The 25,258-nt window shown below is 33.5% G+C and overlaps 1 protein-coding gene across 2 annotated transcripts in view; it reads right to left on the minus strand.

Annotated features, from left to right (window-relative positions):
* Positions 1 to 25,258, minus strand: part of USP3 (ubiquitin specific peptidase 3) — an 80,445-nt gene that overhangs the window by 42,878 nt on the left and 12,309 nt on the right. Inside the window, exons 2-4 of one of the 2 annotated variants that reach the window (XM_023532526.1) lie at positions 12,490 to 12,550; positions 11,259 to 11,375; positions 8,556 to 8,687 (exon numbers count right to left, since the gene is read on the minus strand). In XM_023532526.1, coding sequence (XP_023388294.1) covers positions 8,556 to 8,584 — 29 coding nt within the window. In that variant the 5' untranslated portion in view covers positions 8,585 to 8,687; positions 11,259 to 11,375; positions 12,490 to 12,550. The remainder of the gene's footprint in view (positions 1 to 8,555; positions 8,688 to 11,258; positions 11,376 to 12,489; positions 12,551 to 25,258) is intronic. The other variant, XM_011363368.2, reaches the window with a different exon arrangement.

Here is a 25,258-nt window from a genome sequence, read left to right on the forward strand (position 1 = left end):
ACTATCTGCTCTTATCTATAATATGATCCCCTATCATAAAGAAGTAAGAAATATAAAACTTTATTAAACTATAAGAGATCAATTTTATGTTGGCTGGATTTCACTAGCTAAAAAAAAATTTTTTAAGTTCCCACAACTGTCCCTATTTCTCAAGAACCAATTTCAGGTTCTTTTAAAGTCACTACGAAGGATACTACTTCTAAGATTATAACTTTTGTACCACCTGAATTTACCACACTATTGCAAGTGTCATTTGGTGATGATGATGAAAGGAAAGCACCTACTTCCACAGCTCAAAACATCTATGAGTACCAGGCACATGGTAGAGGATCAATAAATGTTAAGTTTTCTTCTCTTGTGTAACCAAGAGCTGTCACACAAGCTTCTCTAGCTGCTGCCCCCATTACCCTGTTTTGATTTCTTCTTCCTCACTGGCTCAAAGGTCAAAAGAAAATAAGAAGCAAAAGTAGAAAAATACATGAGAATTTAAATGTTGTCTGGTTGCCTTAGTCTTTAGCTGTGCCACCACTTTTAAACTGTAAAATATCCCACTAATAATACTAGCATTAAAAAGTCCCAAGGCAAACAGAAGTATTTAAAGTAAACAAGTTCTAGAAATCTCTTCTTGGTTTACAATTGTGTTGAAACTATTTGGTAAGAACGATGCTTACCTCTAACATCTGAAAAAAAAATTAAGCTAATATTCTCCTTTTCGTTTTTCCTCGGGGCAGGGCAGAAATGATTTCTTCACCAGTTTTGAATAATATACATTTTTTTCTTACCTTTCTCCACTGAAATCTACTTTTCTTTCTATAATCGCCCTCAAACCCATCTTTTTATCTCCCCCATTTTTACTTTCTATTTTATACTTTGGTTATTTCTTTTGGTGTGATATCTTCCTCCCCCAACTCTCTCACATAGTGACTTTCAAATCCACAGATGTATGTAGCCAAATTAAGCTACAGTATTTGACGGTCTCCACAATGACAGCCTTGGCTATATTTTCTACTCTCACCTTTCCCTCCCAATTTTCTCTTTCACTTCAGTGTTACTTGCTATATGTTTAGATTTAAGCTTTCATCCCATATACCACCAACTCCCTTATCCTACATCTCAATATTTTCTGTGTACCACCATTCACTTGTTTAATGGCAAAAACATTCCTCACTTGGTCATCCTCATCTGTACTTTCTTTCCTCATTCTCCAAAAATGAAAATATGCAACATGGCTCAATAATTTTCTTGTCCTAAAATTTCATGTGGGTTTACTTCCTTCTAAAATTCTAATTTTAGAAACACTCGTTTCCTTCCTATTTTTGCCCTGCTCTACAAGTATCCCCTCTAATTCTAAAAAGCGAAATGGTAGGCTACGAAAAGAAATCTAATTATTTTCATCAGGCTCCTAATCAAGTTAAAAAGTAAATCATAAAACTGAGCAACACCACCCCCAATATATATATACATGTTGATGTTAATAAATTATATATGAAAGTAAATCTAATTAATGTGTGTATAATATTAAAAAAATTTTAGAAGATGAGCAAGAGTGAAAGTAAACTATTTTAAAATGTCTTGCTATTCATATCTTTATACTATCCAACCTAACAAAGTACAATACAGACATAGGGTAAGGTCTGATGTTAATGATAATAGATATAATTCATACTTTGTATAATCCTTTAAACTTTTTGTCCAACTTATCAGATCTGATTAGTCTGTGGTTTTTACTAGATAGCCAATATTTTTACTTTGTAATGTGCTTAATGGGTTCAGAGTAGGAAAATCTGTCATCTTGCCTTTTTCTTCTTCACTAGTATTTGCATTATTATTGTTATTACCTTAAAGGATTAAAAAAATCTTTTAAAATGTGTATTCACTTCAAGAGGGTTGATTTGGTAAAATTAACTAAATCCATTAGCTAGGCAGAAAAAAACTGCAATACACTGCAAAATGTTAAAAGTGAACAAGGATGAGGACACCACTGATTCAAGACACTCCTGACACACAACCATTTAATCTACAGACCACTGGTAGCAGGTATGCTAAATATTTGCTAAGGCTTATTTTGTTTCAGATAAGAAATTTAAATAAAAGTTCTAATATTTTTTTCCCATTATTTCAAGTGAATTATTTTAGACACCACTGCACTAAAAACTAGGGCCCTTAGCACATAGCAAGTTCTCAATAAATATTTTCTTAATAAAAACAACACATTGCTATTCTGATTTTTTTTTTTTTTTGGATGTTCACATTAAGTTTGAGGATCATCATGTAAGTTAGACTGTATCAAGTAAAAGTTTTGAAGGTAAAAATTGGGGAGGAAACAGAACTGCCTTATAATACCAAGTTTTCTTCATAAAGGATTTATATCTTTGCTTTGTATCTTTCTTTAACATATGTATTAGTAAATTATATATGCAAGTAAATCTAAATTAATGTGTATAATATAAAAAAGAAAAATTTTAGATGAGCACAAGTAGAAATAAACTATTTTGAAATGTCTTGCTATTCATACCTTTATACTATATAATCTAAGAAAGTACAATACAGTTTCCTTAACATTTATTCCTAGATAGTTTACAGTTTTTTTCATTATGTTGAATATTTGTTTATTTGTCTGGTCATTTCCATTTCTGACTGATGACTGCTAATGAAAAAAAGCTATTTTTTTTTTTTTATATATTTATCATATATCACCGTTTAAAATATTCTTATTCTAGCTGTTGTTTTCTACTAAACTCCCTTGAATTTTCAGGGCATTTTATTATGTAATTTGAAAACAAATAATTTTTTCTTCTCTTCCAATATTTATACCAATTATTTCATTTATTTACTATCTTATTTCAATGGCTGGAGCTGCCAAAACAATGTTTAATTACAGTGAGATCAGGTAAATGATAGCAAGTATTTGTCTTGGTTCTGATTTGAACGACACTTGATCTTAGCCAAAAGGCTGAGAAGTGATTCTGATTTGAACGAAAATGCCTTTAGTATTTCATCAATTAATATATGATGCTTGCTTACTTTTGGAGGGGAAACCATCATGCTTTAATAGTTTCTTTTTACTTCAATGTTATTAGCTTTTTTAAAAATCAAAAATAGTTTACTTATAAATTTTTTTGTTTGTTTCTAATAGTACCATAATCTGGGGTTTCCTTTAATAATACATATGTCAGCAGACTTCAGGTGAAATTAACTCAGTAATTATATAATTTTTCTTTTTGATACATCCTACTGGGTTAGATTATCTTTAAGTTATAATAGCTTATAATTTAATTAGTGAAACTACCTTATTTTCTTTTGGAGTTTCTATCACATTTTTATCTTAAGGTTTTAAATGTTTTATAAGAACATGTACAATAGACTAGTGATTACCAGAGGGGTAGAAGGTAGATGAGATAAAAGGGGTCAAATATGCGGTAACAGAAAGAAATCTAACTATGGGCAGTGAACATACAATGCAAAATACATATGACTTAATGTTGAATTGTACACTTGAAACTTATTGGATTGTGTTAACCAATGTCACCATAATAAAAAAAAATAATAAAAGTTTTATAACATTAATATTCTCAAGGTTAAATTTTAATAGATTGAGGCTGTATTGTCTAATATAATAGCTACCAGCCATATGTGGCAATTTAACTTATATTAATTAAAACAAAACATTCCTGAAGTCCAACTAGCCACTTTTAATTGCTCAAGTGGCACAGATGTCACACCCAAAACAGAAAAATCTCTTTCTTGGCTTTAAAATTCTAAGGCTTTTTTCCATTCCTGATAGTAGCACTATTGAAGCTACCCGTCATAAGGTTCCACATCATATTATTAAAGAACTAATATTCCTAAACCAAACCATTCTCCACCCATCTGAAACACGAAGCAATCAGCATACAAATGAACTTCATTTTTTATGCAACAGTAAATAAAAAAGTCCTTTAATCTACTGGCTACAAGGCATTCTTTACACAGTGTCATGTATAATACTACCCCCCCCAAAAAAAGAAACTTTTATGCAAAAAGTACCCTCGAGAAGGGGACAATGGCAGATCCATCATTAAGTTTTAAATTCCTTTTCATTCCCTTGAATAATATTTTGATATCTAGCGGCAAATTTGACCTCTGGTTTTATTCTAAATGACAGGTATAATACAGGGGGGAAAAAAACAAGTTAATATTCTAGTAATTTCATCTACTTCAAATCAAGAAATTAAGATCCAAAAGAACTCTTTTAGAAAGCAAACTTATTTTTAGATTTGCCTTCATTAAATTCTGATGTAGTGCCATCGAATAAGCCAATTTTAGAAAACTGGACGAATATCTGTAGAGAAAACCCATATCCTTTGTTAAAAGCAGAGAAGTACCAGCTTTTATTAAGAACGAGCCTTTTTTGTTTTCAGACCACCTCTATTAAATGGTTTCTTTTTAAACTTCAACACACTGTTTTTAAACAAACAACTCTTCCTGTTCTCTAATCTTTACACTACTGAAAATTTGTTTCCAAATAGTTTATAAGGACAGTCGACAAAAGCTTTTTCCCCTTTTATTTTTAATCTCAACTGCCTTTGAAAATGATTCAGTAACGATTTAAGCCCATAAATAAAAGTTTTATTAGTTTTAATTAAAACCGCTACTATTATAGGTGTTTAAAATCTGAATACAAATCTTTTTTTCTAGACAAATGAACTGATTTACATTTCATAATATTTCTTTGTTTGAAATACTTTAAAACATTTCCCTGCCAAGAAGGAAAAAATCTAGTAATTTAAGTTTTAATATTCCTTTCATACTTTTGCTTTCTCAGAGATTCAGCTATTGTTGATAAGGATCAAAGTTGACAAGACTATGTCAGATGTCAAAAATTATTTGTTTGGTATTTTAAATCTATTAACTCAAAATGTCTATCTACATCAAATCAAATCAAAGTTCCTAATTTTAACCTTTGTTTCTATTTGATACAATAATGTATACCATATACAATTCTATTTGTATTAATGAGGAGAGAAATTGGTGTAGTATGAAAGAAAATATTACTTAACAAACAATGAAATTAAATGCTAGCCCTTGAAAGAAAATCCTGGTAAGATTTTAATTTTTATTGAAATCTTCACTTACCTCCAACAGCTCAGTAAACATGACTTATCTACTAAAGGAGTGGGTTTGTATCAAATCAAAATAATTCCCTTTGGTGTTGCTTTCCCACTTTTAAAATAGTGACCCACTTTATGTCGTTCCGTTTGGTTAATATGTGCTTCTTCCAGATGCCCAGTTTATATCAGAAGTGAAGGAAGCTGCTCTGCAAGACTGTCCCTCTTGGGAGGTAAATGAAATAACTCACATACGCCATGATTTTAGGTCTTCAGGAAAATTGTTCTGTGACCCAAGATGATCAGAGGGCACAATATCACAGATTTGGTATAACATTCTCCATTTTGGGGAGATAGTTAACATAATTCAATCTTTCTAACATACTCTATTCTGTACCAGACAATGAATACTGTGGAAGATACAAAGATCTGATACATGGTTCCTGGAGTCCTCAAGGATATTTACAAATATCTAATGTGCAGCAGAAAATTACAAGCACCTCAAGAACTACAAGTTTAGGAGAAATTACATCCAGCTACAATTGGATCTAGGAGTAGGGTATGGAGGCAGTTTAGTGATAACTGCATAAAGGATATGCAAACATAGGACAGGGCAGAGACTCTTGGAAAAGAAAGGATAGAAAAACTAAGCCTCAGAGTATGTTTCACTTTGAGCAAAGAGCTTAGAAGAGATGGAAAAGGAGCTTTAACATTAGCTAAAGTCAAAATATTTTGACTACAAGCATAACAATTAAAAACGAAACCGGTTAAACCTAATACACCAATATTTTACCTCTGAAGCAAATTATCTGATCTAACCGCAAGAAATTTATGTACAAAGAAAATTTACAAACAGTGAAATTACTAAAGTGCACTGGAAAATAACACATATATACACACCCCATACAGAAAAAAGAAATCTTTTTTTGTTCTGTAATCATAGCGAGGTGTGGGGAAAATTTTAATTTAAACTACAGCTTCGTCAGTTTACAACTATCACAGATTCCTTTTAGGCCCCCACTGTAATGCTACAGGGTTAGTCCCTGGCATTTTGTTCTCAAACCCACAACTGAGACGGTAATGACCAGCTGCAGCTCCCTTCCTGCATTTCAGAAGCTCTGGGTGTCTACACACTTGCAGCTCTGTATAGCTTCACACAAAAGACTGGCAATTGGCCAAGAAGCCTCCGCCATGGTGTATATTATTCCCCAAGGTTCAAGATCTGCCATTTAACTCCAATTCAGCCATAAAAACGACATGTACTTTAGCACACTAAAAAATTAAATTCCAATTCTATTTAATAAAGGTATTCCTCCAAAATGCAATATACAAAGATATTAAAGTATATAATCTATATTTTAAAAGAGACCTGAATGTAATTCCACTACATTAAGATAATTTTAATTCTTAAAATTTCCTAAAAAAAATTACTATTCCCTCATAATCCTCATAATCTTACCAATAGCAAGAAAACCTATCACACACATTTTACTGTATTTCCAAGCCTCTCAATTAAGCATTTCATGCACATTGCTAACTGAAAATCAAGGATAAATGACCAATGTTACCCCAATAAACTTAATTTTTTAAAAAATAAATGGGAAATGGATTAAAAGCTACTGAGCTGTACATTTTAAAACTTTGTGTTATGTGAATTTTATCCCATTAAAGCTATTAGCAAAAAAAAAAAAAAAAGAATAAATGTTTTCAGGTTGGCATGACCTATAACAATTATTGAGATAGATACCTCAGGAATGATCTTATTTTCTGCTGTCTAAAGAGAAATACACTGTTACAGAAACGTGGTTCTGTCAATTAGGTAACTATATGATTCTAGTATGTAAGTTTCCTAAGGGAAAGGGGGAAAAACTTATGAGAACACTTTAAAAGCTTGGCTAATAACTCTCATAGAAAGGAATGTTTTACAAGAGCAAATAACAATAAACTGACCATTAGGCCTTCTGTGAAAATCTTGAGAATATTTTCATTTTTAATGAAATCTTCATCTACCTCTAGCTTCTCTCTCTTCCAGGTCTGGACATCTTTCACACAAAGAATCACTGAAATAGGAGTGATCTAAATGACTAAACCTTAAGATGTTTTATTCAATAGCCACAATTTAAAATAATGTTAAACATATAAAAATTTAAAAGACTTGGGAAGCCAACTGACCTTTTTTCTTCCTTTTGATGAACACTTTTCACAATACAATTAGCAACTAATCAGCACACAACTTCAGTAGGAAGTATGAATCAAATGTGGTATTTGGACTTTAAATCCCCATCCCTGCCTAGTACTGCCTTCATGTGACAGTGAAGAGCTGTATGGCAAACAAACAAACAAACAAACAAATACTCCAAAGAGATCCTTTAAATGGCTTTTTCTTCCTTCAATGTCAAAAACCTTTTGATTTGCGAGGTTTGTAAACTGATGAAAACAAGTAAAGAATTATAATTTACTAATCAAGGAAAGAAATTTGCTACAAACTGAAGTTCAAACTATAAAATACAATGACTTTTTCTGAGCATAGCAAATGGATACAGATTGTTAAACACCACTGTAACCTAAATAACCTAGATCTAAGTAATCGCAAAAATAGATACTTAACTTTATTATCATTTATAATTCAGTGGCCCCCAAACTTTTTGGCACCAGGAACCAGTGTTCCTATGAGAATCTAATGCCTGATGATCTGAAGTGGAGCTGAGAAGGTGATGCTAGAGCTGGGGAGCGGCTGCAAATACAGATGAAGCTTCACTTGCTTGCCGCTCACCTCTGCTGTGTGGCCCAGTTCCTACCAAGTCATGTACCAGTACTGGTCCGCGGCCCAAGGGTTGGGGATCCCGATTTATATGAAACAGACATGTTATCTTACAAAAAGAGAATAAGGCCTCCAATCTCTTTCTAAAGGATGTGATATTTTTTTAAAAAAATACCTACACTTGAAATTCTTGACATTTACAGAAGAGAATGGAATTGTGTTGGGAGATGGAGAATGTCAAAATAACTTTTTAAACAAACAAGTTAAAAATTTAAGACGATGTAACAATGTTAACTTGTGCAGCAGGAACATAGGTTTTGTTTTTTGGTTTTTTTTTTTTTTTGAACATGCATTTTTATCATGTTATTCTTCAATTAAAAACAAGAAAATTAAGGAATTATAATGAACAACAATAAAGAAATAGATACTTTTCATTTCCCTGAAGCTAACTGGAATGAATAAGAACAGGAGGTGAGAAAGAAGATGAGGCCTAGAAGTTGAAAAGAACAATGCAAAATAAAATCTGAATGAATAGGGCAGGTATTCCTGATAGCTCCAGTCCCCTGTGAATCCTAACAGAACTAAAAAGAGGTAATGGCAGTAGCAACTGAATTAGAGATTGGTGGGGAAAAGGAGCAAGAGAAATGAGAAAACACTTGTCCACTCATAGTAAGAAATATTATTTCCAGAAAAATATTAATACTTACCAGTATGTACTGTAGCTACTACAATCCATACACACTGTGTGCTGAGCTTTATCTTGTTTTTCTGATTTCTTATGGTTGGTTAAGGGTACTTGTGCATCTTCATAATGTTTTTTTGCATGGCCATTCACATACCTTACAAAAACCAAACGAAAATTTTTTTTAATCTAAATATTGCTTTGGAAGTTAAAATAGTAGATGATGATAAAATTAGATGGTAATCAAATCAAAATGAGAAAAAAATTCTTTCTTATAAGTGCATTCAATCATTTAGTGATTTATTAAGCTTTGTGCTTAAAATATGTTTTGCAATCAAATACGACTGTCAACTTTTAATTACAGTATATACAAGACTAGGGCCAGGAAAGGAATTATCTATGCAAATCAGTTTCAATACTACTGACATTATCACTTACAACTCCTTTAGAGATGCTTTTGCTATAGCTATTTTCTTTTTTTTACGCCTTTCTCAGAATGCCAACTCCCAACTTAGGTTATTATCAAAGACAACCTTTGTAAACTAAATTACTCAACCACTTCCCACAGGGCTGTAGGCTCTGCTTGGGTTGCTGCTTAATATAAAATGTGAGAGCCAGATATGGAAACAGAATAATCTTCCACCTCTTTTGCATCAATATGGCTTCAGATCTTTTATTCACACGCTTGAATAATCAGCTCCACTCATACGGAAACACATTTGTTTAGAAACAATCCAAACAAAACACAAATCATCTTAAGCTTATATAAACTGTTATTTCTCCACATGCACAGAGATCATCAAAGGTTGACTATATGTATGAGAATTTTGTAACACTTTCCAACTCAGATTTAGTAAATCATTGTTATGGAAAGCAAAATGAAATTGAAATAAGGGTTCGTATGCACAAGGTGTGCACCCAAATTCATCTACACTTTCGCCTACTATACAATGCTGTAACTGACCACTACTGTGAAGACCCTTATAAAACAAAACCTCCCAGTGCCTAAAAAGCAGTCAATTTGTAGAAGGCAAGACCTAACTGAGAACTCAGAACAGTCAAAACCAATGTTGGTTAAAGGGTACCAAAATAAACATGCTCAGAGAGTTAAGATGATATTTTTGTCGGGAGGCATCTTTATTGTGCCAGGAGCAACACTTACCTTGGGGAAAGAAAGACAACTGTGGTAAGTTTGGGAGAATCAACTTCAAGCCCAGTCTCCCTATCCCAGGAATTTGGAAGCAACAGAGGTACTATTAACCTCAACTCAGAATCTGATCACCTTTCCCATTTTTTCACTGAAGTAAACATAATCAACATTTGTGACTATATGGTCTTCTGTCCACAAAAGTGGACTAAAATGAATTTTAAAACAAAATAATGATTAAAAGTATAAACTTAAAACTAGACTGTTTCGGTTCAAAAGTAAGCTTTGTCACATGCTAGCCATGTGAGCTTGGGTGAGTCACTTAACCTTGTGCTTATGTTTTCTCATTTGTAAAATGGATATTACAGTACTCATATTTCATGAATTGCTAGGTGATTAAATAAAGTAATCCATGGCTTAGAATACAATCATGAATAAATGAATACTAGCAATTATTTTATTTGTATTTTTTTATATGCTTAACTACTATTTATTCAGAATCCAAACATAATTGCTTAGAAAGTGGTCATATTAAGCATATACTTTGAGAAGACAGCACTTTGCAGGTCAAGAAACATCCAATATTTAATTTAAAAGGTAAACTCCAAGTTACAATATAGTTTAATATCTAATGAGCTCAACTTCCTATGCCATGAAAAGCAATAATAGCAGTATTTATAATGAGAAGTACCTTTGGAATTAAAGAAAAAGCAATACTGAACAATAACAATAAAGGCATTGCTACTTTCAAAACGGATTATTTGTACATACTACACAGTTTATTTAGCCACCACACTGCAGTTTCCAAATACAGTAGATGTTTTAAGTAAGAAATGATAAAGTAAGCAGTGTATTACTGCAGATATTAAGATTAGCAATATTTTGGCAATATTCAAATACATCAGTCAGAAGTTAACAGTGATGTATAAACTGGCTAACATAAAGATAAATATTTTCCTCATCTAATTTTAGATTTTAACTTGACAATCTGGTCTAAAAAGGACAAATATCAATACATATGTCACACATTTCTAACAATCACAAAAATTTGAAAAATAACAAGTTGAATGGTAATCATGAAGACCAATAGAATATACAACTCAAATATACTACTGATAAACTATGTTTCCTAGTTGAAAGAATATTCAAGACTTCCTTGAAGATAAGTGATATAAAATTACTGTAAAATCAGAATCCTTGGCAATCAGGGATTATATAATAAAAGAAAATTATTATGTAATCACAAAATCAGCTATGTAAAATATAGATCCAAATGCAAGCTACTCTCATCTGTTTAATCTACTTAATCATATTTCTCTGAAACTATGTCCAATTTCTAAATTTATGAGTGCTTGCAATTGGAAACAGACTACCTGCAGAGACTAGAAAATTTTCCATTTATTTTTCTAAAACCTGCTTAGAGAATTGTTTGTTGCTTGCTATTAAGAACATTAATCTCTCCAATTTGAGAGTTTGTCAGGTCTTTTTGTTGGCACATGACCTTCAAGATTTAGGTTGTAGAGCACTATGAGACAACTGGAGAACAGAACTATATAAATTTTATTGCATTATAATTCTCACCTCTCAAAATCTAGGAGAGGAATCTGTCTCTTCAAGTGCAGAATTTAAGTGCTTCTACTTTTCTTCTTTTTTAAAAAAAATGTTATCTGTACAAAGTATTTTCAGGTTCCCCAAATCCTAGAGATTTCAAAACCACAACAGCCAAAATTAAGATATGCAGTTAACATTTTCCAAGGGTACTCTTAAGTGTACATGGAAAAAAAATACTCAATTGCAGGGCTCAATATGTGAAAAATCAAAAATTAACTGAACAAAAATGTTCTTGTCATGCAATGAGGGTTTGAAAACAATGGTGAAACAGTCCTGATAAATGATATAGATTTTAGCCTGTGACTTAGTATGATTTCTCATCTCCTTGCTGCTAAGCTTTTAACTCTGAAGCAAATTCAAAGTGGATTTTCTCAGCTAAAAGAGCAATAAACATAAATGTGCTACTGCCAGGCTAAAAGAACACAAAAGTTGATATTTATTTCAGTTTGTGTTAAAAGAGTTACTAAAGTTTCTAAGTAACATCATTTTGAAGCCAAGAACTGGGGAGAAAATGCTCTAGCTTGAACTGGGATGGGGTTGGGGGTAGAGTGGGAAGTTAAGTCTCTGGAAAGCAAATGTCTTCATGGAACGATACGACTTTGGGTACATCTGAGTAATTAATTATGAACTTTACAGTGACAGCATTTCAAGGGAATTCCTTTGTCTGTAAATATTTTAGTGTTTTGTTTTATCTTCAGAAGAATGATGTGATATCTAGGATATGAATCAAAAGTCAGTAAAGGTGGAGATGGGGTAGGTAAGAAGTGAAACAAGACTGGCTGGCTATGTGTTGATGATTGTTGAAACTGGGTTATGAAAATATGGAATTCAATTATACTATCTCTCTACTTTTGTATATGCTTAATTAAATTTACCCTAATAAAAGGTTTAAAAAACAACCATAAGGTAAACTTTTATTTAAAGATTTCAAAGTTCCCTTATTTCATCTTTTTGATTACTAAATTTAAATTATCTTGATCATCAAATGAAGTCTTCTGAGTGTCAATATAAAGGATTTTCCACCCCCCCCCCATATTTCCTTCAGTTGTATCAGTCAGTGAAAGGGGAGGGAAATCTTATAGAGAATTACATACTATGATTAAGCTATGATGCTAAATAATTCCAAATCAATATACCTTTGACACAAAGCTTAAGGGCAAATTAAAAAAATCAAGTAGTAAGTAATAAGTATGTCACCTACCTTCCACAGTGGACACTTGAACAAGTCAAACAGACCCAGGGGCTTTTGTTGGACCTGCACACTAACAAAAAGAAAAATACACAATATACCAATTGTATCACATTGTTTTCAAATTTCTCCCCTAATCTGTAATATCATATCCTGTGATTAAGTTATAAATTCCATGGCAGCTTAGATGTACTGAAATCACAAATCCTTGCTTCGTAAATACATTTACTGGCTGCCTAATTAAAGTTACACTGAAAAGAATTTAAACGCACGTTCCACAACAGCTGCTCATTTTAATTGTTGACTCAACTCAAAATAGTTTAATTAAAAGTTAAACCCATATTCACTTTTTTCCTTTATTGCTTATTCTTTTTACCACAGTCTCCAACAAGTTAATGACAGTCTATTTTCTCATTAAAAACTTTTTTTTTTAAAGTCTAATATCACATGTCTTTGCTGTTCAGATCATATACTATTATAAAGGACAACTTTTTCAGTTTATTTCATGAGAGGCATAATCTAAGAATACAACTAGATAAGCCCAGTTCTTCCCAAATTACTGTCACAGTTACATAAAATATAATTCTAAATAAGACAACCGCATGTAATTCTTGCTAAGAGTGTAATCAGAACATTATTTTAGTTTATTATGGGATGGGGCAGGCAAGAAGGGCTATAAACACTTTTAAAATATTAATTACAATTTTGCTTGCCGTCTACTCACTCTATTTTTTTAAAAAGCCCAATAAATATAACAATGATTTTCAAAAGGTAAGGAATATAAAAATCACTTGGAAAGCTTTTCAAAACACATATGTTCTACTCAAGCAGAGACACCTACGCTGGGGTGGGGACAGAAGGACAAAGAACATGTGTATTTTGAGAAAAGCAGCTTCCCAGATGACTCCCTAATAATACAACTCCTTGAGAACCACTAGTCAGCCTCCTAGGGGCATAGGAGGGGCACCACAGAACAACCACACACTCAGAATTATGGTAAATTATGGTAAATTCACTGTCTGGCACATAACATGTGCTCAATAAACATCTGTTGAAAGAAAGTTTAAATTCTTGGTTTAAGATACTAAGCTCTTCCAAAATCTGGTTCCTATTGTATTGCTCTTGCCTTATACATCACAACAGGGCTTTCTCACTGTTAAGAAAAATTAAACATAACTGGGAATAAGGTGAATCAAGAACTGTAAACCCTTTCAATGCATAATGAAACATTTTTAATAGGTCCTCCAAAAGATATTTTATTACAGTACCATTGTTTGATCTGCTATTATTTACCATTGATTAGGACCCAAATTCTATGAAGTTAAGGTAAATTTGTAGATTTTCATTTGGCAGAGATCATTTCTGTCCAGCAGACTCCAAAGGTTATGGTTTTACTATCCTATAGGAGAGTTAACCAATTTTGTATCTAGTTTAGCAATTTATTTCAATGTTCTTTCTTCAATGTCTACATATACTCAATTCTTCAAATGCTCCTGGAAACAGTTTTATCATGCTGCTGGTTTCCTAATAATGACTTAAATAAATCTACAACATATGTTCATTCTGTATTTGTCTGAGAGGGGAGGAAGGGGCTAAGAAGAATAAAAGCACAGTGATATACTGACCAAGGGACTCTGCCTTTCTGGCCAGCACAGGGCTCTATTTTTGAATATAAAAACTTTGAGTAGTAAAATCCCCTTCCAGTTAGCCAACAGCCCTTTCTTAAGAGAATTCACACATTTACATTAATTGCCACTGCCATCCTGAAGGCATCTGAGTTTTTGACTCAGTTGGGTCCAATTTTGTTATATGTTTATGTAAGCTGCATGACAGAAAGGCTAAGAAGAATATCTGCCAAACTGCTAACAACAATTATTTTAGGCAGCTATATGAGAAGATTATTTTGTGAGGGAGATTGTTGGCTTTTTATTTGTACGCCGCTGTGGTATTTCATTTATATCAACAAGAATACAATGTTTTTATAGTTTAAAAAGAAAGTCCTAAAAAACATTTAAAAAAATTTAGATAACAGCTTACATAAAACAAGTATTCATTATTTGAGATATAATTTGGAAGACTGAAAAACTACAAATCTTATCGTTTGTTCCTCTGGCAAATCTCTTTTTCTCTTTGTAAATATTAAGAAACACTGGAAAAATATAAAAACAACAACAATGACAACAGCAACAACGAACCTGATGTTTAGTATTATCCTGAAATAAATAATTACAATAGTAAGGCCCAAGTTTTTAACTATTTAGAGTTGTTGTTGTTTTTTTAATTATAAAGATATTTTTCCCTCTTTTAAATGAGGAAAAGAAAATCTGGAGCAAAATTACTATTACTTCTGTGTATTTCTTACCAAGTGTTTTTTTTTTCTAACCCTATAGTTGTAAATAAATACACAATACATACAATTTTGTGATCTAATTGTTCCACTATAAGTACACTGAATATTTTTTTTCTTGTTATTGAATTTAGAACAGTGTATTCTATATCTAGTCTTATACTATATTTCAATTACCTCGTAGAGTTTTGTTAATTTTTTAATTTCTCGATTTCAAATTTTAAAAAAGGTAACCTAAGGCAACAGGGAAGAGGAATGTGGAGTATGTGTGGGGTTTATTTTGGGGTGATGAAAATGTCTTAGAATTAGATAGAGGTAGTAGTTGTAGATGTACTAAGTACCACTGAATTATTCACTTTTAAATGGCTAATTTTATGTTATGTGAATTGCGTCTCAGTAAAATAAATAAGTAGATAAATAAATAAATGGGCACTTAAGACAGGGATGAGGAGAGATAAAAGGAACTAAAGTATTGACTTTCAAAAACACTGAAAACAAGTGACTGTGCCTTTTAACGAATCTCAAAAGAAAGACCACATTCTAAGTCAAGAAACCTGATTTCTTCTGTCATGAATATTTACAATAAGTGAAGACTTAATGTATGATAGGACAGTTGGTCTTGGCTATTTAAATGACAGTAATCTGAGGACTTAATACTTTCACACCAGAAAAACATATGAAGGCTAGGAAGCTATAGAGAGTAGAGTATGATGGGGCATTCTAAAGCCATTTATTGCACTGCTTTGGAGAATATTCATTTTGTTTATACACACACCTTATCTAAATTAGGAACCTTTAATGTAACCAAGACAATTATAAAATGGAATGAAAAAAATACTGGCTTTAAACTAATTCTCAATTATTAAGAACATGTCATAGTATAAATAAGAGTACTACAAATAATCTCAAAATCATTTATTTTAATCACCTTAAAAGGAAATATTATAAAAAGGCAGTCTCAATTTATAGACAGGTGAGTTCAAAGTTTATCTGCAGGATAAACCCATTTCCATGGGAACAGCATTAGAACTCTTCGGGCTCTTCTATAATGCTACATGAGCCATAATATAACTGAATTTTTAAGAAATATATAATAAAATCATAATCAATAAAATATTTAAGCTATGGATATACTATCCATTTAGTAAAACAAAAATATTAAACTAAAGGATTTTTAATTTTTTTTAAAACTTATATGTTAGTTCTTGAGAAAAAGAATAGTATAGATAGAAACTTGTAGAAATTCAAAAAGAAAAATCTGAGAATTTATAAGGACTCTTTTTATTACACCTAATTATACTTCAAGGTGATGTCAAGACAAGGAAGCCATGCAGTGTATTTCTCACACTGGTACACTTGGCCACAGCAAGGTCAATGGATCTCATCAATGGAGTCTTGTCTTCTTTTACTCAGATTATAAAATTTCCTCAAAGTTAATCTCTCCTTCTGCAGTCTCTCCTGTTTGCTTAGATTCTTCCAGCCCACCATCTTTTCTCAGTCCCTGGACACTTCAGCTCGAAGGCTAGTACTAACTAGGCTCCTTCCACCACTTTCCTTCAGCTATGGCCTCAAAATCTTCCTCTGGTCCAGTTCTCAACTCAGCCACAAGCTCTGGGAGTTGGCAGCAGGGCCCACTTGGAGAGAATGAAGAATCCTGATCCTCTCCTGAGCAAGCGCCATTCTTCCTTATCTATAAAATGGGCCAGATTAATAGTATGCACCTCACTGGATTGGAGAGGATTAAATGAAGTAATATTCATAAAGCTGAAGTTGTGCTTGGCAGTAGTATGCTAGATAAATATTAACTAGATAAAAATGAATTTGCTTTTTAAAAAACATTATGGGTCGCTAAAACTTTTAGAGTGTTGAAGGTAGACGCTGTAACACATGCTGGCAGGAAAGAAGGGTAGAGGAACCCAGGCCTCTAAAACCTGCTCAACACTCATGTCTTCTTCCTAAAGTGCCCAAAAGCTTTAACTCTCCTGGAAACCAGGAGGTGAGAACTGACGGGGCACAGAGGCAGAGGGAAGGCATCTGAGTGATCTACAGACCAAAGTGGTTTTCCTCCCTACTGGTCCTGGGAAAGGGAATCATAGTCTGCTCCTTTATCAAGAGATAAAGGGCAGAAAACTAGAGAGTTCTGCACTTACAGGGGTCTACTTGGCCACAAATGTTTTCAGGTTGTATTCAGGAGACAAGGAGTTCATAAGACAAAATGCCATCTACACCGAATATAATGTTCTTTCCACATAACCACCAATCTTCAATATCCTCAGCATTCTCTGCATAGAACCTAATAATTCAGAGCACTTTTGATATTCAAGGCCTATCAACAATCCTCCTAGAATTCTAAAATATCTTTATAAAACATCATGCACTAGCATTTACGATACATTTAGTCACTTGTCTCTTCCCACAAAATAGTTCAACAACATAGCACTGACAGACAAGTCATTTATAGCTCATCCATTATTCAATAGTTGCTTCAACAGGTAGAGAGGCTCATTATATTCTTAAGAATTCAAAGGTAAGGATCCAATGACCAGGATTCTAGTCCTGGCTCTTCCATTACTAGCTATAGAACTGAGAATATCACTACTATACTGGGTCTATTTCTCACTATAAAATGAAGACTAGGTATGAGCATGTCCCCTCAAATTATAAAATTATTCAAAGAACATAAAGCAAAAAGTAGGTAAAACAATCGTGCCATCTCCCCTATAGATAAAAATCTTTCCAGCTCCTCTTTACACCTAATTTTCTTAGAGGGCTTAACAGAAGGATTAATTGCTAATGTAGTATAATTTTCTAAACCAATTGTTTTCAGCTTTTCGTTTCTGCCTCCCACCACTCCTGAGAGGCAAACACGTTCCCACCACATTGCCCATCCGTAATAGTAGCTCGCTGTAACAGTGGGGGTGGGAAATGTGTGGAATCACTGTTCGAAACAATCATAGACAAACATGCTGCTACGACACTAAAACTCAGAATCCCCAACGCACACAGAATATTTAAAGTTCACCACTCTAAAAGTATTAGCGACCCATAATGTTTTTTAAAAAGCAAATCATTTTTATCTAGTTAATATTTACCTAGTACATACTACTGACAAGCACAACTTCGACTTTATGAATATTACTTCATTTAATCCTCTCTAATCCAGTGAGGTGCATACTATTAATTTGGTCTATTTTATAGATAAGAAAACTGAGGCACAGAGAAGTTACATAACTTGCTAACTTAGTGACAGAACTGAAATTCTAACTCATATAGTGTTGGAAGGCATGGACTGCTGCAAAGGAGTAAGTCCAGAAGGCTGTCATTTTAGTTTTTAAAAGATTCCATTCTATGTGTTTCTGTGTATATATCACATATCTGTACAAAAATCTTTTTACAGTCTGAAAGTGTATATAGGAACTGTTAACACTATGTAAAAGGAATGGGATGGAGGATTAGAGGCATATGGACTAACTTTCAACTATACTGTTTAAATTTTTTCAGAAAGCATTACTTTGAATAAAAATAAATTTTAAATGCCTTAAATTTAAAGACAGTGGTATTATAAAGTTATCCTAATACGCTTGTTCTAAATTATTAAGCATAAGTGGTAAGTTAAAACAAAATCCAAGATTACAACTCTGTGGGTTTGAAAACTATGATCAATGAAAACATAATTTTTGCAGCTGTTATTCAAAACACACACATACACTCCATAAAATTATCAATAGTAAAAGTGTTATTCTTCTTGAAACTGGCAGATAGGGCAATATTACCATAAAAATTCTATAAATATTTCAGTACATATAAATAAATAGAAATATATTCTAGGACTAACCCAGCTTACCCTCCAACTGATATATTTATAGATGTTTAAGAGCAAGGTATATAATCTTTATACCATAAATGCTCTTTGAACCATATGTTCACAAGCCTATTCTATGCTAAAAGTTCTGAAGTCTCTCCTATCTTCAACTTAAATCCTCTGAAAGTACTGGTGGAAGGAGCACTTTGCCAGCCTGGGTGCAGCCATAATCACTGTCTATTGCCCCGACCCCTCCCCTAACCTCTGCTCATACTGGGAGTGGGCACTGGGTTCCCAGGGAACAGGGAAACAGGAGAATTCTTTTAAAAGGCAACAGAAGGTGTTCAGGGCCAAAGGAGTTAGCCAATGCAGAGTTTGGGAGACTAAGCAGAGTCCTAAACAACGTAGAAGGAGGAGATCAAGCATGAGCACCAAATTCAAAGTGGTCAGAAGTAGAAGTTGGGACTCAAGGCCAAGATCATGGAACCAAGAATTCAGGGCCAAGGCAAGGAAGACAATTATGAAGCAAAGCTTATCTTGGTTGCCTTTCCACTTTGCCCCGTGAGAATCTTTTCCACCTTCTTTCCTCCCTCTTCTGGCAGCTCTCTCTTGCCTCAGTCTCATTATTATCCAAGGCTAGCAGTCAATCTCTCCTGTCACAGTTCATTATTTCCTATAACCATTCTTTCTGTTGAACGGCCCGCCGATACGTTAAAGACGGCTACAAATTCTTTGACACTCTTACCATTGAGAGGCAGGTCTATGTTCTCATTCCTTGAATCTGGGAGGCTCTGTAACTACCCTGACCAACTGTTTATGCCAGAAGTGACTGCGTCAATTTACAGGTCTAGGCCTTAAGAAACTGATAGCTTCCTTTAACAACTGCTTAGAATGCTAGTTCTTGAGGAAGCCAGCCACTGCGTAAAAAGTCTGATCACCCTTCCAGCAACACACTGAGAGAAGCGCAAACCACATGGAGAGATCTTGGAGAATATTATACCATTTAGGGGAGAGGGGAATTGATGAAGAAAGAGAGACAAAGACCAGGGAGCACAGAGGCTCCAGACATGTGAGTTATAAAGCCGTCTTGGAAGAGGATGCTCCAGCCCCAGGTCCTCCAGCTGATGCAACACCAGCCAAATTCTTTCTGAATTCCTGACCCACGAAATGATAAGCAAAAGAAAATAGTTGTTTTAAGCCACTAAGATGTAAGATAGTTTGTTGTGCACAACAGATAACCAGACTACCACCTGTGGAAGGAGGGGTATAGTGATATAGCATCAATCACTCACTGCTGCCAAACAATTCACTGGAATGATTGACACTGAGTGGGAATCTTCAAGAGGTTCTAACCCAAAGGAATCAAAGCTATTCAAAGACTAAACTATTCTCTCTGCAGAAGAGGTAGTAAGAGCAAAGGCATGGCAGTCTACCGTCAACTAAGCTGCCACCATCCTTTGGACTGACTCCCTTTGTATTCAATCAATAATTTAATAACTCAAATCTAGATGTGCTATCACTACCTTAAGACTACCTAATTATTTCTTGAGCACGACATCACTTTTAGTATTGTAAAAACAACCTTCAAAACCTCAAAAACACTATTCCCACGGCAACCCCAAATTCTGGATAAAATCCTGGAACTTGCAGGAATTCCTTTTTTCTTCATAAAAAGCTACAAAGCCTTATCCTATCTTTTCTTTTGCCTTTCTGGGTTATGCTTTTTAACATACATTCTGGGAAACCTCAGATTTTATTGAAGGTTGAATTTGAAAAACTGACTGAATAATTATGAGTTGAGAACATCCTACTCTATCTCTGTTTCCGATTCTATCTTTACCCTAAGAGTTCTGACATATTCCTCAGGCAGCTTGAATTGATTCCCATCACACCCAGCAAACAAATGTCCGTTCCCAGGCCTTTGTAGCTGAGATCAAGAGTCCACATCCTAACTAGTACCCCAAGATTTTTGAGGACGCACTCACACTTTTCTCTTAAAGTTCTCAGGAAATTGTTGCACGAAGGCCCAGAAGGAAGAGGTAGGCAAGGAACACAGTAACCAGAACTCTGCTCCACATTATTTTGGTTGATCTAGGCAGAGGGCCTTGATCACCTGCCCCTTCCCTTTAACTGTGCCAAAAGAACTCCTTTCATCTTTAATACAAAAATATACCAAACTGAATAGGTTACCCCTCATAGGAATGTAACTATTACTCTACAAACGCAAACATGTTAGAGGTCATGTGATATAATGAAGCCAGTGTGGACTTCAGAACCAACAGTCTTAGTATACCTTCTAACTGACCTCAAGGAGCTGGTTCAAGAGCCTCCTTCCTCATTTGTAAAACAGGACAAATGCTACCACTACTCAAATGGTAAGATAAGGATTTCATGAGACAAACAATATAAAATACACAGCAAAGGGCCTAACAGAAAGCACCCAGTAACTGTCAGTTCCCTTCCCCTGAAAATATATTTTTTTAAAATGCAATGTCTATTAGGGGTTAATTCTGGTGGCTGGTATTATATACAATGCAGGTAACATATGTCCACATATACCATTACCACTAAGTTTCAGAATTTTTTCCCTTTAGTTTATGCTCATTAAAAGAAACTGCAGCTGATAATTCCTTTTCACAGAAAAATTCCAAATATGTCATATTAAAGTCAGCAAAAATCCCCAGAAACTCCTCCTACATTTGACATAAAATTAAATTCAAAACATCAAATGAATTAATAATACTCAATTTTAATAAGCTTATTTCAAAATTGATAAAACTACTATAACCACCTTAATGTTAAAATCATTAAATTTTATATATCTAATGTAAAATACATACCTTAGGAAGCACATGCATTCTAGAAGCACATTTTTGAGAGATGTACAAAGAGGTTTAGACACATTTAAGTACAGAAGCAACTTAAGTGTTAAACCATGCTGAAATATATCAAACTCAGAGGTATTCAGAACAGATTAAATTGTGGTTCACCAATTTAACTGATCAAAATATACCTTGGGTATTCCAATATCCAATACAATGGGGTTACAAGACAAGTCATTTAAAAATATTTTTTAATTTCTAACTTTTGTTTGAAGAAGTAAATAGGAATGATTTCGAATTATACCAGATTTAAGATACAGTGATCAGTTTATTTTTAGGGACCAACAGATTTAAATGTCTACTCTAAATAATTCAATTCTTTTTGCACCTTATTACCTGGTTCTCTTTAAGGGGCAATACTTTCGGCTCTTAGAGACTGATTTTGGGATTGTGTTCTAGCCTAATTTACCAACCTTATCCATGTCAGGACATGCACAGAAAATGATAATATCTGTATGGCACATGTACATAAGCTGAAGAGGCTTCACAGGGCCAGAACTGACCTGCTTAGAGGCTCCAACCACCCTTAGGCTGGTTGTCATTATCTCAACACATACGTAATCCATTCATGGCCCCTCTGATGGGAAGCTATCCTCACCAAACTTTTATGTGGTTATCTAGCAATGCAGGAGGGAGGTCTCCTTTCTACTCCAATGCCCACTTGTTGGAACAAAAGACTGGAAGTCATCAATCACCTGACAAGGCCAGCAGCATTATCTGTGAATCCCAGATGACATTCCTTTGAGTATCCTCAGTTTATAATATCCACTAACGCTGAGACTTATCAGAGAAAATGGATACCCAAATCCTATTTCTAGCCTATGTATAACTAACTGTCTTGTTCTACTGTCATTCTATAACCCCAGGGAGCAGCCAGTCAACAATATGACATGAGGGACCCTAACATGAATTAAATTAAAAGTAAGAGATAGCTAGGTCTGAGTACTCAGGTGGTAAAAAAGCATTGGTGAGTATGTACAAGCAACAATCAACTGCTTAAAATGAACCTGGACCCAGCGCATATGATTAGCTACTATTGACTAAAAATGTTTCCATAGCCACTTTTAGCTCTCTGATTTCAAGGTTTCCCCAGACAGAAAAAAAAAAATAAAGTATTTCATTTCAACAGCCTTGAATACACTTAAGATCACAGTAAATGGGAAGATAAAAGGCAGACAAATATCTTGAAGTATTATTTAAAAATTACTTACATATTACTGTTTACACAATTAAAGTTAAAACTTTCCATCTTCTTTGAAGAGTCCCAATAATACAAAAATATATTTGTACAAGGCTATTAGTTACAGCATTATTTGTAACCACAAACTACTGGAAACAACCTAAATGCCCAAACATAGGTGAAAGGCTGAATTCACTGTGACACATCCACAAAAGTAGTACTATGAACTACTAAAAATAATAAGGAAAATTTCTACAAACATGAAGTGATATCCAGGATATACTGCTAAATGAAAGTATCGAAGTCCAAAATTGTATATTTAAGTTGCTACTTTTTATGAGAGAAAATAAGACTCATGTGTCTGCTTTTTCTTTTTCTTTTTCTTTTTTTTTTTTTTACAAAAGGAAACACAGGAAGGATAAATCAGATTAGTTATCTACAGAAGGTGGGTAGGAATGAGTGGAAGGATCACATAGTAACATTTCTAGGTATTGTTTTAGTTTTTGGAACCATGCTCATGTTTTATATACTCAAAAAAATTAAAATCAACAAGGATGAGGTGAAAAAATCCAAAATGGAAATCAAACACAAATGAACCTTACTGACGTTAAATAAATAAGTGTACTGAGAGAGAGAAACTAACCCAAATAACTTTTGAACATAACATTTTACATTTTGTCAATATAAAATAAGAACTATAAACAAATATTAACTATAGTTATAAGAGGTTTTCTTTGGTACGCATTCGCAGTTCTGGAACTATTTCCTCTGATTATGGCATTGAGCAAATGAGTACATATGTTTAGAATAATGGGAACCAGATTCTCACCAGAGAAGGGCTTTACACTTAAGAAAAGGGGCAAGACTAAACCTGTGGTGTTGAACTGGAATTATAGGCATCAACGTGAACTACTGGTTTTATATACACAGACACACACACAAACAGATATATACATGTCTATTTGTATTTACATTTCTTAGCTGTTATCTGCTAAGAGATCTGAGTTTATAAACATTATTCCTGACTAAAGGGAATGAGGGCTATAGCAAGGCTGAGACAGGCTGAGTATAAGATGAGCCTGGAGTATCTTGGTGTGCCAGAAAGAAAGGACTCAAAGAACAATAGGGATATGTCAAAATTACAGCTTAAGGGGGTTCCCATTAGCCAAATCTGAGACAATTTGAGCCTAAAAATAGGTAACAAAATATCACAGAATAAAATTAAAATCTATGAGTCCATACTAACAAAATAAATGAATAAACAAGTGGGGAAGAAAGGAAAGTTTTTCTTTATATATACCAATAATGTATTTAGAAAAAAATACGAGTTAGCAGATCAACATCTTGCAACCATCCTAATAATAATTAATTGAGTCAAGAATCATCAATGGATGCTAAATGTGGGTGAAAGTTTGGAGAGGAACAGGGGGGTGTGTGTGTGTATGTACATATGTATATAAAAGTGTAAAGCATCTCCCTCAAATTACTTATTAATAACAAATAAAAATAGTAACTTTACAATGGAAAGTTACTTGCAAATATTACCTTAATAAAGTGATCAAAGTTAACATCACTAAAAATGAAACAAACCAACATCATATATCTCTTGATAGGATGCCCTGAGAATACATATTACTTCTGTAGTGTTCCTACCAAAAAAAATGCATAACCTGAATATAATTATTTGGAAATATCAGGAAAACTCAAATTGAGGTACATTCTATAAAATAATTAGCCTGTATTCTTCAAAAATACCAAGATACGAAAGACAACGAAAGGCTAAGAAACTGTTCCAGATTAAAAGCGACTGAAGATTTATGACAACAAAATGAAATGTATGATCCTGGATTAGATCCAGGGGAGATTGAAGATGGGACAGAAAAGTGAAATGGCTATAAAGGACATTATATAAAAAATATTATTGGGACAACTGGAGAAATTTGAATATGGAATATGCTCTAGATAATACTAATGGATCAGTATTAAATGTTCTGATTTTGACCAATATCCTGTGCTTATTGAAAAGAAAATCCTTGTCCTTGGGGAAAAAAGTATTTATGGATAAAGAAGCATTATGTCTGCAAATTACTCGGGAGGTGGGGAAGATATATAAACAGAATGTGCATACATAAATGATAACACAAATGAAGCAAAATGTTAACGACTGGTGAATCTACATAAAGAGTAGAGTTCTTTGTACTATTCTTAGCAAGATTTCTTTAAGTGTGAAATTACTATAGCAAAATAAAAAGGTATTTTGAGATTTAAAAATTTTATTGTTTACTTCTAATTAAGACCATAATTTTTTATTTTTTATTTTTTACTAAAACACAAGGGGGAAGTTTAAATTACCAAAGTGCAGAGCCAAAGAGTCCTATAAAACTGTCATTAATTTTCCTCTATTGACTGATAATGAACCAATCCAGTAAAAATATTACAAGAGATTAACTGCAGTAGTCCAAATGAATTTATAACTATGTTTCTTTTATATATCCAAGTCTGGCTTGTGATTTGGCTTCCCAAACAGAGTCAAACCCTCTGGTTTACCTACTGTTTGTACTGACTCTGAT

The sequence above is a fragment of the Pteropus vampyrus genome, unplaced genomic scaffold (genome assembly GCF_000151845.1).
Source record: "Pteropus vampyrus isolate Shadow unplaced genomic scaffold, Pvam_2.0 Scaffold85, whole genome shotgun sequence".
NCBI classification, from domain to species: Eukaryota; Metazoa; Chordata; class Mammalia; order Chiroptera; family Pteropodidae; genus Pteropus; species Pteropus vampyrus.